Here is a 15,146-nt window from a genome sequence, read left to right on the forward strand (position 1 = left end):
TATGTAGCCAGTGAGAACTCCTGAAGTCTACTGACGTTTGAAGAGCTATGCTCACCTATGGATGAAGTTCTTCTTCTCCAGGTACTCCATGGCAGAGGAGATCTGAGTGGCCATGTACAGCAAAACCACAGCGTTCACTTGCTCCCTGTCACACTCACGCAGGTAGTCCAGCAAGTTCCCGTGCGGCATGTACTCGGTCACTATGTAGAATGGAGGCTCCAATGTACACACACCTAGAAAGTGGAATAAAAAATTACCAATCTGGGACAACTAGAAGAACATAATATGGGAACAACAAAGAATTGTTGCTTATTATGTGAACGAAACCCTGGATTTCTATTGGGTCATTCCGTGTCAAATCAACCAAATTTCAAAAACTTTCCCAACTCAATTTTTTCATTTTGCTAATATTTTTTCTGAAGAAAGACAGACATGTATAGTGATGAAAGCCAAAATATTAAATATCATGGATTAATATTTACTGAGTAATCCATTTTGTAGAGGGGGGTCAAAATGATGAGATTCAGAGTCAAATTACAGGGGTGTAAAAATTACTTCAGAAAGATGGCAGCATCATAATGTTATTTTTACACAGAGATTGGTAGGTCTGTTAGTAAAATCTGTCAACTTTAGCAATCTTTGTTGCATTATGTGCCAAAGGTGACCAATCAAAAAATGGGGAAACAGCACTTTTCAAGTTTTTTTCTCCAAAGTTTGCATGCCTGTAACTCAAGAAGCATTAAAGTAAATTACATTTTTTTAGATATTGGATCTTAACAAACTATCCCTTTGGTATCTTTATTTTTAAGACCCTATATGGTTCGGTTTCAGAGATATTGAAATTTACTCCAGGGGTAAATTGTTAAAATGTACACCTTTTCAGTTGTCAAAAACCTAATGTGGGTCAGTTTGGTAGAGCTGTATCTTGTTTGCTACTGTCAAGACAACTGCATTGAACATACCTGCCTGTGTGCCAAAAATATTATTCTTTCAAAGTTTGCATGTCTATAACTCAAGAAGTATTAAAGATATTGCAATATGATTATAGATTTTAGTTGTTAATAAACTTTTCTTTTGGAATATTAAATTTCAACTCCCTACATCATTCAGTCCCAGCGATATGGAGATCTCAATGAGGCTCTATGTCCAGATTGTTGAATATTACCCATTTTCAGTGGTCGAAAAACAAATCTGGTAACTTTGTATACAGCTGAGCTGATACTTATTAAATTAACAGAACAATGTCTGAAGAAGAAACAATGTTAAAATTAGAATTTATCCTGTTTCCCTCTATCAGAACATACCTGTCTGCGTAGACAGTAGACAATAGCCAGTAACCTCTGGATGAGTTGACACAGAATGACCAATTGAACGGAAACTAGTTACAGCATATATAGCTTTAAATTTGACTAGTTGTTCAGGCAACTTATCAACTAGTGTCAAATAATTCCTAGCACACTCACCCAGTAATTGTACCAAATTGGGATGTTTCACCTCCTTCATGACTGCAGCTTCCTTCAGAAACTCCTCAACTTCCATGGTGTCCTCCTTTGAAATAAAGTAATCCAATATAAATATGGATGGAATGTGGAATATAAATACATAACAGAACTAGCAAAAACAAAAATCCATGAGTGCAATATAATGAACAGCCACTTGGTGGCACACAATGCCAATAAACAGTTCAATGCAATAAAAACCCAGTGAAATGGGATAAAATAATGAAATTGGAGCATATGCACAAAACACAAACCTTTAGTGTTTTTACAGCTACGGTGAGGTTGTACTTCTTCCAAACTCCGACGTACACCTCTCCATACTGGCCTCCGCCCAATTTGTGCTTCATGGTGATGTCGGTGCGCTCCATCTCCCACTTGTCGTGGATGGGGGAGACGCCATAGACGGTTGGCTTGTTGCATTTTGGAGCGGGATAGTGTAATGTGGTTACCAGACCATCCGCCACTGTGGAATGATGATGAACCAGCTCAGCTAATGTGCTGAAACGGCTTTCAGCTGTTACGTAGACCTGGGACAGAAGGAGACCAACTTTAAAATCAAAGGAAAGGGAGCTTTACACTTAAAGTTAAGTGAAAGCAGGCACTGCCTTCAGCCCAACCTTTCCGTCAGAGGCGGTGTTGATCCGGTAGTGATAGACCCGTCCCTCATAGCGAAGCGAGATTGAGAGCTGGCCAGGGCTGCTCTCACTCTCCCTCACTAGGAAGCTGCCGTTGATCAGGCTGCTAAGCAGGTACTCAGCGGCGCTGCGGGACACGGGTCCATGATACCAGCTGTGCTTTTCCAGACTGTTCACGGGAGTGATGTAATTACTGGGTACCCAACCCTGGCCATTCTTCGAACGGACTTCACTCCACTCGCCATTCTGGTTGTACCCCAACACCCGCAGCTTCTCTCCTGAAATGCAAAAAATAACGGTCACTTGATGTTCAAATTTTTCTCATTTTTTTGTGCATAATGTCTTCCTAATGATTCAGCAACGTAAACCCTTATTTATACCAAAGCATCTCCCTTGAATGGAATGGAATGAGAGATTAGAAATGCAAGCCACAACAAGTCCATCGTTCAGCTGTAAAAACAGATCAGTTCTTTCAGAAAGCAAAGTGCACATTTACGTCAGTAACTTTATAGATCCTGCAGAATTAATTCACAAATAAGATCAGTTAGATCTTGTCCGTTAGGTAATGTTTTCGCCCCATAAGCTTATGTAAGAGTTCTGAGAACTGAACAAATCTTGAAGACACCTGAGAGGGGGGACCGAGTATTCAAAGTACTACGCTGTTTTTTCTACAAATACATGTGTTACACAGACAACTTTGGCAGCTGCATCACGCTTCATGCATGTCACATTTTTTAAGAAGCCATGGAAGTTAAAAATAGTATATATTTTACAAGATCTGCCTCCGAAAAGCACTTTTAAAAACATCTCAAGAGCCCCGTGTTCTGTTCCATTAAGCAGTGCTCCATCAAGCTGTTGGAAAAAAGAACGCTCCAAACCCTCTCTCCAGAGTGTTGAATCTGTGTTCAGTCAAAAACAATGACGTAACCAATTACCAAATTTTTAACATGTTTATGTATTTCTATTGCTGAATTTTGATTGAAAAATAAATCAAACGTATGTAAATTTATTTGTACTCATATACAGTTGGGGTTGGTAAGATTTGTGACCTTGGACCACAAAACTAGTCAAAGGGACATTTTTTTAAAAAAAAAATTGAGATTTATACATCATTTGAAAGCTGAATAAAGCTTTTCATTGATGTAGTTAGGATAGGAAAATATTTAAAAAATATATATAAAAAAATGCATATATATATATATATATATATATATATATATATATGTGTGTGTGTGTGTGTATATGTGTGTGTATATATGTATATATATATATATATATATATATATATATATATATATGTGTGTGTGTGTGTATATGTGTGTGTATATATGTATATATATATATATATATATATATGCATTTTTTTATATATATTTTTAAAATATTTTCATGTAAAATGAATATTAAAGCAATGCATATTAATAACAAAAATTAAGTTGAGATACATTTACGGTAGGAAATTTACAAAATATCTTAATGGAACTTGATCTTTACTTAAAACCCTAACATTTTTTGTCATAAAAGAAAAAAAAAAAAAAAAAATCAATAATTTTGACCCATGCAATTTACTTTTTTTTTTACTTTTTGCAAATATACCCGTGCTACTTAGGACTGGTTTTGTGGTCCAGGGTCACATTTTTTTTTTTTTTTTTTTTTTGTAAATGATTTTTAATTATGAATTAATGAGTTTGAATTAATGAATTAATGAGTATGAGTTTCTTATACTCACCATTGCTGTATTTATTTAATTTTAAAATAATAATAAAAAATAAAAAAAACTAATAATTATAATTTTTACAATTTAAAATAACATTAAATTTTAAAATGTAGTTTATTTCTGTGATGCAAAGTTGAATTTCTATATTTTTGTGGAAACCTTGATGCAATTTCCAGTATTCTTTGATTAAGAATTTATTTGAAATAGAAATCTTTTGTAACATCATAAATGTATTTCACTGTCACTTCTGATCATTTTAATGTATGTATCCTTGCTGAAAATAAACAAATGATTTCTTTCTGCGCCCAAATGTTTGAATGGTAGTTTGAATGTTACATTTGTATTTAATTTCCTCCTCTTCCTTCGTCTTGCTTTGATCAAGCATAGGCCCAGTAGAGGGTGCTCTCCTGCTGTCAGGGAAGCATAGTTCGTCCCCACTAGCTTTCAGACACCAAGTGCTTTTTTGCAAATCCTAAATTGACACTGGCGCGGCAAGAAGGCCGTCATGACAAGACAAGAAAAGACTGGTGCAACGGTGCCAACCAGACGACATTACATTACCGGCCATTAGCGGGTACTTCAGAGGGAAAGTGCAGACTGCTAACTCCCTCTCTCTAAACTCTCTTCTGTTGGGCTAGTCTATGTTTACCCACCTGCTTTTCACCCAGCTCACAGGATTATACTTCAAAATGGGCATTAGCGTTACCAGTAGGTGTTCAACATGGAGCATCTGAGCATAGAACCGCCTGACTCATGTCCCAAAGACTATTCCAACATGCTGGAAAGAGCTGTGGGCGTTAGCGCATATGGCTCAGGTTGGAGCCCATGTGTTTATGCTCCTCAGTTGAATAAAACTCAGTTTTAATTTCTAGCTCAAGTTCTTTGATCCTAAAACTGCTGCTGGGAAGAGGAACAACAAGTTCTGAAGTAAAAAGGAAGGAGAGCAATGGAAGGAAGAGGAAAGGTAATGGCATGGTGTCCTTGTTAAAAAAAAAAAAAGGGAGGAAGTTATCAATAACTAAGTGTTTGTGAAAACACTCCCCGGCTGTTTGTTCCAGGATTTAAAATTACTCTTGGGTAACATTTGAGTTTACACCACCAATGCACTGTGGTTTGTCATCTGTGTACAGAGGTGGAGATCAAAAGTGTTCAATGAAACCAAGTGAGGCATGTTGCGCAACTACTCATCAACTTTCGATGTTCATACCTTTTGTGATGCTCAGCGTGTTGTCACCACTGGCAACAAAGTCATAAAGCGCAACAAAGAGGTTGGGGTCGCTCTCCGCAGCGCCCAGCAGATTCTCCTTCGAGCTCCAGCGCACTGCCTCCGTCAGTGACGTCGAGTCCAGTCCAAACGGCCTGTGCAAGGCTTCTGTCAGGAAGAAAGAGAGATAAATAACATGCTACATGAGTAACATAAACGTTTGTTGATGGAGCATATGACATCTCAAATATGACAAGGGCTATGGGAAGGACAAAATGAGTCAATAAAAGAGGGGAGGGATTCCAGGAGTTGACGAATACTTTAACGTCAAGGTGGGGAGGGAGAAGAGAAGAAACTGCAACTACCTGACGCAAAATTTGTACAAAGGAGGGTGATTCAAAATTAAATCACTTTGCTTTCAACCTCATACCTCACTTAATGATCTCTCTGTACAAATCATTTGTGCAAACGATATTACAAAAGCTGCACAAAACAGCAATAAATCATTTAAAAAGAAACTCTAAGCTGTACTAGATGCTAAGGCTGTTTTATATTATTTTAGTCAATAATGCAGTCAAAATTATTGAAATATTTTAAAATGCACATAAAAAATTATCAGAGAAAGTGTTTCTGTATTTTTTTTTAAACATATATACATAAATAATATTAAAAACAACTATTATTATTATTTAATACAAATAATATTATTAAATAATAATACTTTATAAAAAAAGAATTATTATTATAAATAAAAGGATAAATTAAAAATTTCTATACAAATGCAATAAACACAACAAACTTAAATATATTATATAATATATTTTCTGAATTCTATGTAGAAAATGTAAATATTTAGCAAAAAATATTTTGTAACAGTGTAAAATACTACATACACTACCAGTCAAAAGTTTGTGAACAGTAAGTAATTCTCTTCCGCTCACCAAGCCTGAATTTATTTGATCCAAAGTACAGCAAAAACAGTAAAATTCTGATTTTTTTTTTTACCATTTAAAATAACTGTTTTCTATTTTATAATAATTTAATATTATAATAATTTACTCCTGTGATTTCAAAGCTGAATTTTTAGCATCATTACTCCAGTCACATGATCCTTCAGAAATCATTCTAATATGCTGATTTGCCGTTCAAGAAACTTTATTATTATGATTATTATTATCAATATTTGAAACAGTTGAGTAATTTTTGAAATTATTCTTTGATGAATAGAAAGATCCAGGGATCAGCATTTATCTGAAATAAAAAGCTTTTGTATCATTATACACTATACCATTCAAAAGCTTAGAGTCAGTATAATTTTTTTTTGGAAAGTATTTATATAAATGAATACTTTTATTTCGCAAGGATGCTTTAAATTGATCAAAAGTGATGATAAAGACAATTATAATGTTACAAAAGATTTCTATTTTAGATCAGTTCTGTTCTTATTAACTTTCTATTCAAAGAAACCTAAATCTACTCAGCAGTTTTCAACATAATAATAATAAATAATATTTATAAATCAGAATATTAGAATGATTTCTGAAGGATCATGTGACTGGAGTTATGATGCTAAAAATTCAGCTTTGAAATCACAGGAAGAAATTACATTTAAAATATATTCAAACAGAAAACAGTTATTTTAAATAGTACAATACTGTTTTTGCTGTACTTTGGAACAAATAAATGCAGGCTTAGTGAACAGAAGTAAGTTTAAAAATCTTACTGTTCAAAAACTTTTGACTGGAATTAAACATTTAGTATTGATCTAATTGTTGCCTTTTTAAAAAAAACATTCAACAAGTTCCAAAGTACGTCCAAACCCCTCAATTATGAAAAGCAGATGACCGCTGGAAACATTTGACTTAGTAACAGCTTCCACATTGACCTTACAAAAAAAACTACAGACACATCCTCCAACCCGAAATCCTCCACAAAAACACACTGCCGCTCAGGGCGCCGTTACAGCGCTGTCTACCTGCGAAGCAATAGTGGTCCACATCCTGTGGGTTAGACAGGTTGGTCAGCCTGACCCTCTCTTCTTCAAAACTGCTGCTGGACGGCAGGGTCCTCAGTGGCATAATCTAGCAGTGCTAGATTACTCTCTGATCTCACATGTAATAAAACACAGACCTGATGTGTTCAGTGTTCTGCTTCTGTCTGAGAGGGTTTGATCCTTAAGCAACTTCTTAAGGAGAGGAGGAGCATAAAACGGCTTTGAGGTTGGAAAAATGGTGTGGGAGAGTCTCCACGCCTTGAGCATGCCTGCGTCTGCTGGTCTTCCTCTACAGCTGTCAACCAGCCACAAACACACACACACTCACTAAGCATGTCTGGGCAACTGCCCCTTTCCTTAGGGAAAAAAAGAGTGGCAGGACAAAACGCTGGATGAGTTACAAGGGAAAAGGCATCAGAAACTCCCTTTACTGATCGTTATGAAACAAATCCTGGCTCTGAGATACAGAGGTTTGAGACTACATTGGGTTAACCATTTACAAAATTACTGTAGTGTTACCATGGTAGAGCGGCTGAATCAAATAGTAACATGGAATTTGATGTATGATTAACGCATTTACATCCCATGAAAGAATAGCAAGGTATTAACATGTTTTCTTCAAATGCTGAACGCATGGCAAGAGCAACAGCCAAATTACTCATCCTCAACATGTACAGCAAAATCAACAGCAACAAAGTCTATCATGACACATGATAACTACAACGAAATGTCCCTATAAATTCAACTGGAAACAATCATTATGAATAAAAGACGTAACATAAGATAGCTAAGACAAAAAGTCATCTGCCTGGTCTTACACAACTCAGTAAACTTGCAAGAACACGCAGCTGAGGCAGTCAGGCCTCACTTTGCCACACACAGACACATACGCACATCGCACATGGATACATACAGCCCTACCTTTATTCCTGACCAGCATGCAGTGCTTCCCAGTCCTAGTCAGGTGACTGATCCACAGCTCCCAGTACATGATCCCAGTTCCAGTATAAGGGCTAAACCACTCAAGCCCCTTATCCTCAGACTAAAAGTTTAATTCGTACTACAACAGCGAGCTGAAAATCTGAAACGGTCCTCTTGGTTGAATCATTTCAGAGTCTCCGCTGCAGCTCAGAACTCAGAGTTTCCAACCCCGCAGCCGGAATGCCAGTCCGACTTGATTGTGGGCCTCCATGCCAACTGCCCTGAGTAAGAAATGTCCACATGTGCTTGTGTGAGATATGGGGCGAGTGGAGCTCTGAGGGTGGTTTTATTGGATGTCTAGTAAGGGGAGGCGTGTGGGGGGCCCGTTGGTTTTAGGAACGAGCAGATGGTTCCATTTCTACACCATGTGTGCTGCCTACCCAATATCCTCTTGGGAGAGGGCAGGCTGGAAAAGCATGGAGGTGTGGAAAGGCTAGTACAAAATGCCTGTGCCACATTAAACATACCCCTGAGTTTCAGAGCAACATGTAAAATGTATTAAGATGGGACGCTCAGTTATTCAGTTACACCCAAAACCTCTCAACATTAAGGGAAATAATCTTTTAAAGACATCGGCACACAAGACCTCAACAGATTAGAAGACATGGAAATAAAAGGCTTATGTGAACAACGTAAAAGAAAAAGAGATTCATTTCTCAATTTTAGACTACATAGGGCAGCTAATGGACAAGACCACAATCAAATCAAAATGATTACATTTAATAAACATTTAATAAGAGAAGAACACAAATGAAGATAGAACAATAGATAAATAGAATGCTAGATAGAACGACAGAACAACAGAGAATAAACAAATGATAGAACGAATGAGCGATAGATCATTAGACAGAACGAATGAAAAAACAATAGATAGAATGATTTGATTGATGATTGATGATTGATAGAATGATAGGGCGAACAACAGATCGATAGATAGAACAAACGGACAATAAATAGAAAGAATGAATGATAGTCTGAACAAATGAATGATAAATAGAATGATCGCCAGACAGATAACCGCTTAACAGATTGATAGAACAAACAATCGACGGATCGATAGATAGAGAACAAATGACAGAACAATAGATAGAATGAATAAACAACAGAATGAACGCTAGACAGAACAAATGAACAATAAATAGAAGGAATGAATGATAGAATGATTAAACAATAGACAGAACAAACAAACGATAAACAGAACGATCGACAGATAGATCAATCGATCAACAGATCAATAAACAGAACGAATAATCGACAGATCGATAGACAGATAGATAAGAGAACGAATGAACGATAGACAGAACAAACAAACGACAGATAAATAAAATGATCAACAGATCATCAGATCGATCGATAGATAGATCAACAGGTTGATAGATAGAATGAACGAATGAACAAACGACAGATCGATGGATAGAACGAATGAACTATAGAACAAATAATAAGCAAAACAAATGAAGAATAAATAGAACGAATAAACGATGGATAGACCGACCGACTGACAGAACGAGCGATAGACAGAACAAAAGAACAACAGATAAATAGAACGTTAGAAAATAGACAGATCGATAGATAGAACGAATGAACTATAGGCAGATAGAATGAATAAACGATAGATAGATAAAACGAATGAACGATAGATAGAACGAATGAACGGTAGATAGAACGGATAAACGACAGATAAAACAAACAAATGATAGATAAATAGACAAAACGATAGAACGATTGACAGATCGATAGAACGAACAAACAAACGAATGATAGATAGAATATAGAATGGATAGAACAAACGGTAGATAAATAGAATGATCAGCATATTATAGAATGATTAACAGATCGATAGATTGATAGAACAAACAAACAAATGAATGATAGATAAAAAGAAAGATTGATCGATAGATAGAACAAACGAACGATAGATAAATAGAACAATCGAAAGATCAATAGAATGAATGATCGATAGTTAGATGGACAGATAGACAAATAAACAAAAGGGATTGAATGATTGACAGATCGAACAATCAATAGACAGACAGATCGATAGACAGATCGACAGAACAATAGATAGAATGACAGATATAATGATAGAATGATACATAGAACGATAGAACGACAGATAGACAGACAGACGGACAGATAGATGGAACGCTAGATAGACAGACAGATAGATAGATAGATAGATAGATAGATAGATAGATAGATAGATAGATAGATAGAGATAGAACGATAGAACGCTAGACAGAATGATAGATAGAAAATAGAATGATAGAATGCTAGATAGAAGACAGATGACAGATAGAACAGTAGAATGACAGAACGATAGATAGAAGATAGAATGATAAAACGCTAGACAACGCTATAGACAGATAGATGGATAGATGGATAGATAGATAGATAGATAGATAGATAGATAGATAGATAGATAGATAGATAGATAGATAGATAGATAGATAGATAGATGACACTGCTCACTTTAACGCAACACTTCTGACTGATCTAGCAGTTGAGCAGCATTGGGCACGTCGCGTGGCCGCATGTGTTTGTCCAGCGTGTGCTCCTCAGCACACGTGTGCTTTCTCTGTGTGTCTTTGTGTGCAGGACCTTCGCTGTGAGACAGCTGAGGGAGAACTGTGTGTGCGGCGTGAATGGCCATACTGAACGGACTGACCTGCACGGCCTTGTCCTGATGGGAGTCTAGCGCAGCTGTTGTGCTGGGCTTAGGCCAGGCTTACAGCAGCTGCACCAGCACCTCTGTACTCTGGGGCTGCTCTCGACTAACATGGCTTGCGAACAGTACATCCTGATCTGAAAGGCCATTAAATATCTATTCCTTCAAGACCAATATAACTTCAAACTGCACACTGATTTGCATCACCAAGTCCAGGTTAAAGGGATAGTTCACCCAAAATTAAATTACCCCATGATATACTCACCCTCAAGCCATCCTAGATAAAGTTTTACTTTCTGCTTTTAGACAAATACAAACAAGTCAAAAATCTGAGCATGCAATTAACATGCAATATTGACTTACACTTTATTCAAGAATAATTGAACCGCTTCACGAGCATCTCACGCAAAAATCACAGGACGTTTTGTCAAGCTTGTCTGAGAACAGAAGAGTAAACAGGGTATAGCTATCAATTGTCAATTGTCTCAACCCCTCCCCGAAATCCAATAAACCAGACACATCACCAGCTCTGGAATTTGCAAGGTACGGAACAGCCCCCTAAAATTACACTGGAATGAGAGAAGTACATCTGTCATGCAGGAAATTTCGACCGACATTCTCATGTGCAACAGCAGCTCACAGGAGACGGCTGAGCTCAAGGACAAACACGTTCCTACTGCAGGATTTTTCTCTGAACTGACGGAGAGATAAGAACAGTAGAGCATATGTAAGTCGGCAGGTAGACATACTGATGCCAGGTCTCCCCTCGGGGTGCTAATTGCCTGCGTTCACAGCCTAGGTATGGACAGACAGACAGTTAATTCCAAGAAACAAACTAATACACTCATTCCAGTCGGCAAAAAGAATAAACAATGCAAGATAAAGTAATGACTGTTTTTGAAAACACCACACGTCAGCTTTCAGAGGTGTGAGGTAGAACCTCCATTCCCCCCCGGAGCGCGTTGGTGAAGTGTTGCACTACGGAATGACAGCACATGCTCACCTGTTTATCTGAAAGTGCTCAGCACATCACAGCAGAAGCCATGTGGTGCAGGATGAGGCCTATTTTTAGATCCAGCGCAAAACAAAACTATCTGGCCATAAATACCCCCAGAATAATTACACTATGTACGTGCACAGAGGAACCACCGAACAATGATTCCTCAAACAATGGGTCCACATAAACAGAAGGACAGATCCTGTTCATTCACAATAATGAGGATCCAGCCTAAGTGCTCAGCAAAAACAATAGCACAGTTGTCTCCCCTCTCACTCAATCTCTTCCTCCTTTCCAGTAAATGGCTCTCCAGTTTAAAAGACTAGTGCTGTATTACAGGCCAACAGACAATCTGATGAACACAAACAACAATACAAAGAGGGAACTTGAGAAACTACCACATGCAATTAACCGAAAGTGTCAACAACAGGGATAGGAGTAGTAACGAATTTAACAATTCCCATTCCAGTTCTTAACAGCCAATAAATGAGTCTTTTAGTTCCTTTGAGGAAGAAATATCTGGAAAAGAATGCAATTCTAGTGCCAAATGATTAGATCATTTCAAAAGTCTGTTTACACAGACTTTTCAGAGGCAGCCTAAATGTCTCAATTTATATTAAACACAAAATATATTAATCACTAATATAATAAATAAACATATCAAATATGTAATATTAAATTATATAAAAACAAAAAGAAAACTACCAGTTAAAAGAAATCTCTTCTGCTCACCAAGCCTGCATTTATTTGATTCGAAGTACAGCAAAAACAGTAAAATTTTGAAATTTTTTCACTATTTAAAAAACTGTTTTCTATTTGAATATATTTTAAAATGTAATTTATTCCTGTGATCAAAGCTAAAGTTTTAGCATCATTACTCCAGTCTTCAGTGTCACATGATTCTTCAGAAATCATTCTAATATGCTGATTTGCTGTTTAAGAAACATTTTTATTATTATTATCATCAATATTTAATACTTTTATTTAGCAAGGATGCTAAAGACATTTATAATGTTACAAAAGATTACAAAAGACTATTTCAGATAAATGCTGTTTTCTAACATAATAATAATAATAATAATAAATGTTTTTTGAGCAGCAAATCAGAATATTAGAATTATTTTTGAAGGATCATTTGACTGAAGTAATGACGCTAAAAATTCAGCTTTGAAAAATCACAGGAATAAATAACATTTTTAAATATATTCAAATAGAAAACAGCTGTTTTAAACTAAAAATATTTCAAACTTTTACTGTTTTTGCTGTACTTTGGATCAAATAAATTCAGGCTTGGTGAGCAGAAGAGACTTCAAAAAAAAAAAAAAAAAAAACAAATAAAAAAAAAAAAACTTTTGACTGGTTGTGTACAAAAAACTAAACTTTTCATTCATTTATGTATTTTTATAAAAAACTACTGACGAAACTTAAATAAAAGCATCAGGTCATTTGTATTTGACCACCTATAAATGTGCCAAACCAGAATTAAAACAAAAAAGAAAAAGTTGTGTGATCGAAAAATGTGATCGAAATGTATGTTCACGCTTACATTTACAATAGTTCTGCCAAGTTTTTGTAAAGCATTGTAAAGTTGCTGAAATTCCCAATTAAAGGTTACAAAAGTTGCCGACAGGCTTTTTGACAGACAGTACTATTACATAATTTACATCCTCTGTTACCACAACAATTTCTGTTTATATGTTATTCACCCACAAGTAGGCACATGAGTCTGTGTTATGATACATCTTATTAAAACTTACAAAACCTTTATGTCAAATACACTACCATTCAAAATTTTGGTAAGATTTGTTTAATATTTTTAAAAGAAGTCTCTTATGCAAGATACAATAAATACAGCAGCACTTTATAGGTAAAATGTAATTTATTCCTGTGATGGCAAAGCTGAATTTTCCACAGCCATTACTTCAGTCACATAATCTGTCAGTAATCAGTAAGACACATTTCTTCTTCTTATTATTAATGGTGTGAACAGTTGAGCTACTTAATATTTTTAACAACTACAATACAATTTAAGGAATTCTTTGATCAATGACACCTGATTAAATTTAATGCATCCTTGCTGAATAGAAGTTACTTTCTTTAAAAAAAAAAATAAAAAAAATGTAGATACCCCAAACTTTTGAACAGTACTGTAGCTTTGAGTTTCTTATTAGAAAATCTCAACCAAACCTCTCAGAAATTCTCCAGATATGTTCTTTTACCTGTGCTGAGTGAACTTTCATTTGGTCTCCATTCCTGTGGCCATCAATCGGACCAGCTGCTCTGAATAACAACACACTTGGGATTATGGGAAATTGCCTGGTGCCATTCCCTCAGGCCTACTTTTGAAATCTTACACAGCAGTTAGAACCCCAGATACTGTAATTTACCCATTCAGTGAAGGTGCTAATGTGGCTTTCCACACAGTACACCCACTCCCGCAAAGCACTGTGGGACTGCTTAATGCTTCTCCCGGGGACCCTCTTTTCTCTTTATGCTGGATCAGAAGACTAGAAATGACCCGAAGGAAGTAGGTTTCCTGAAGGAACACTGTTTTGGCAGCCAGATCAATATTTTCACCCTGTGGTGTCAGCGTTGTCGTTATTAACCTTCTAAGCTCACCTAGACATTCCATCAAACTTTTGTTTCAAAAGAGTAAGGGAATACGCAAGCATACTCTCTAAATGCTCTTTACGATGGTACAGATTGTACATCTTTTGCAAATTCTCCACAAGCATCTACAAGCATAAAAAAAAAAATATCACACACACCCTACAGCTTAAAGGTACTTATAAAGAGCTTATGCAACACAACGCCGCCTTAAGATACTTACAAGCCGACATCAGAATCAAATTCTATGCCCTCACTATGTGATATTTGCATAAACGCAGTCAACAACGACAGTAGCAACCGCAAAAGTGTTAGACTGTATGAGTGTGTGAGGCTTTAGTTAACCTTGTGATGCAACCAGAAGGTGTGACCTCAATGAGAAATTTTACACAGATTTACATATTTACACACTTAATCAGACAATCCACAATCTCTTCCCATCTTTGCTTTGAGTCATTTTTTGAGCAGATAGCATCCAGACCTATGGCTGCTCCCTCTGAATAACATCCATCTCAGCTTACACAGCTTACATTGCTCTGGTTGCCACAACAGAGTGGGTAGGACAGAATGCGTCAGAATGCTCACATCCTCCATATCTGATGAAATTTTCACACAAGCAGAATTGACTGCTATAACAGCTAACTTCCTCATTATCTGAGAATCCTGAAAAAAGTATCATGGTTGCCATGAAAACTGTGTTCAACATTGATAATAAGAAGAAATGTTTCCTAAGCAGCAAATCAACATATTAGTATGATTTCTGAAGAATCATGTGACACTGGAGTAACGGCTGCTAAAAATTCAGCTTGGCCATCGCAGAAAATAAATGTCATTTAAAAATATTC

The 15,146-nt window shown here is 36.3% G+C and overlaps 1 protein-coding gene across 2 annotated transcripts in view; it reads right to left on the reverse strand.

Moving 5' to 3' along the window:
- abl2 (c-abl oncogene 2, non-receptor tyrosine kinase) overlaps positions 1-15,146 on the reverse strand; it is a 36,464-nt gene that overhangs the window by 9,004 nt on the left and 12,314 nt on the right. The window contains exons 1-6 of one of the 2 annotated variants that reach the window (XM_051116728.1): positions 7,031-7,250; positions 5,059-5,223; positions 2,117-2,412; positions 1,754-2,026; positions 1,464-1,548; positions 56-233 (exon numbers count right to left, since the gene is read on the reverse strand). In XM_051116728.1, the coding sequence (XP_050972685.1) occupies positions 56-233; positions 1,464-1,548; positions 1,754-2,026; positions 2,117-2,412; positions 5,059-5,223; positions 7,031-7,133 (1,100 nt within the window). In that variant the 5' untranslated portion in view covers positions 7,134-7,250. Of the gene's footprint in view, positions 1-55; positions 234-1,463; positions 1,549-1,753; positions 2,027-2,116; positions 2,413-5,058; positions 5,224-7,030; positions 7,251-15,146 lie in introns of those variants that run through there. The other variant, XM_051116727.1, reaches the window with a different exon arrangement.

This window comes from Labeo rohita, chromosome 8 (genome assembly GCF_022985175.1).
Source record: "Labeo rohita strain BAU-BD-2019 chromosome 8, IGBB_LRoh.1.0, whole genome shotgun sequence".
Classification (NCBI taxonomy): Eukaryota; Metazoa; Chordata; class Actinopteri; order Cypriniformes; family Cyprinidae; genus Labeo; species Labeo rohita.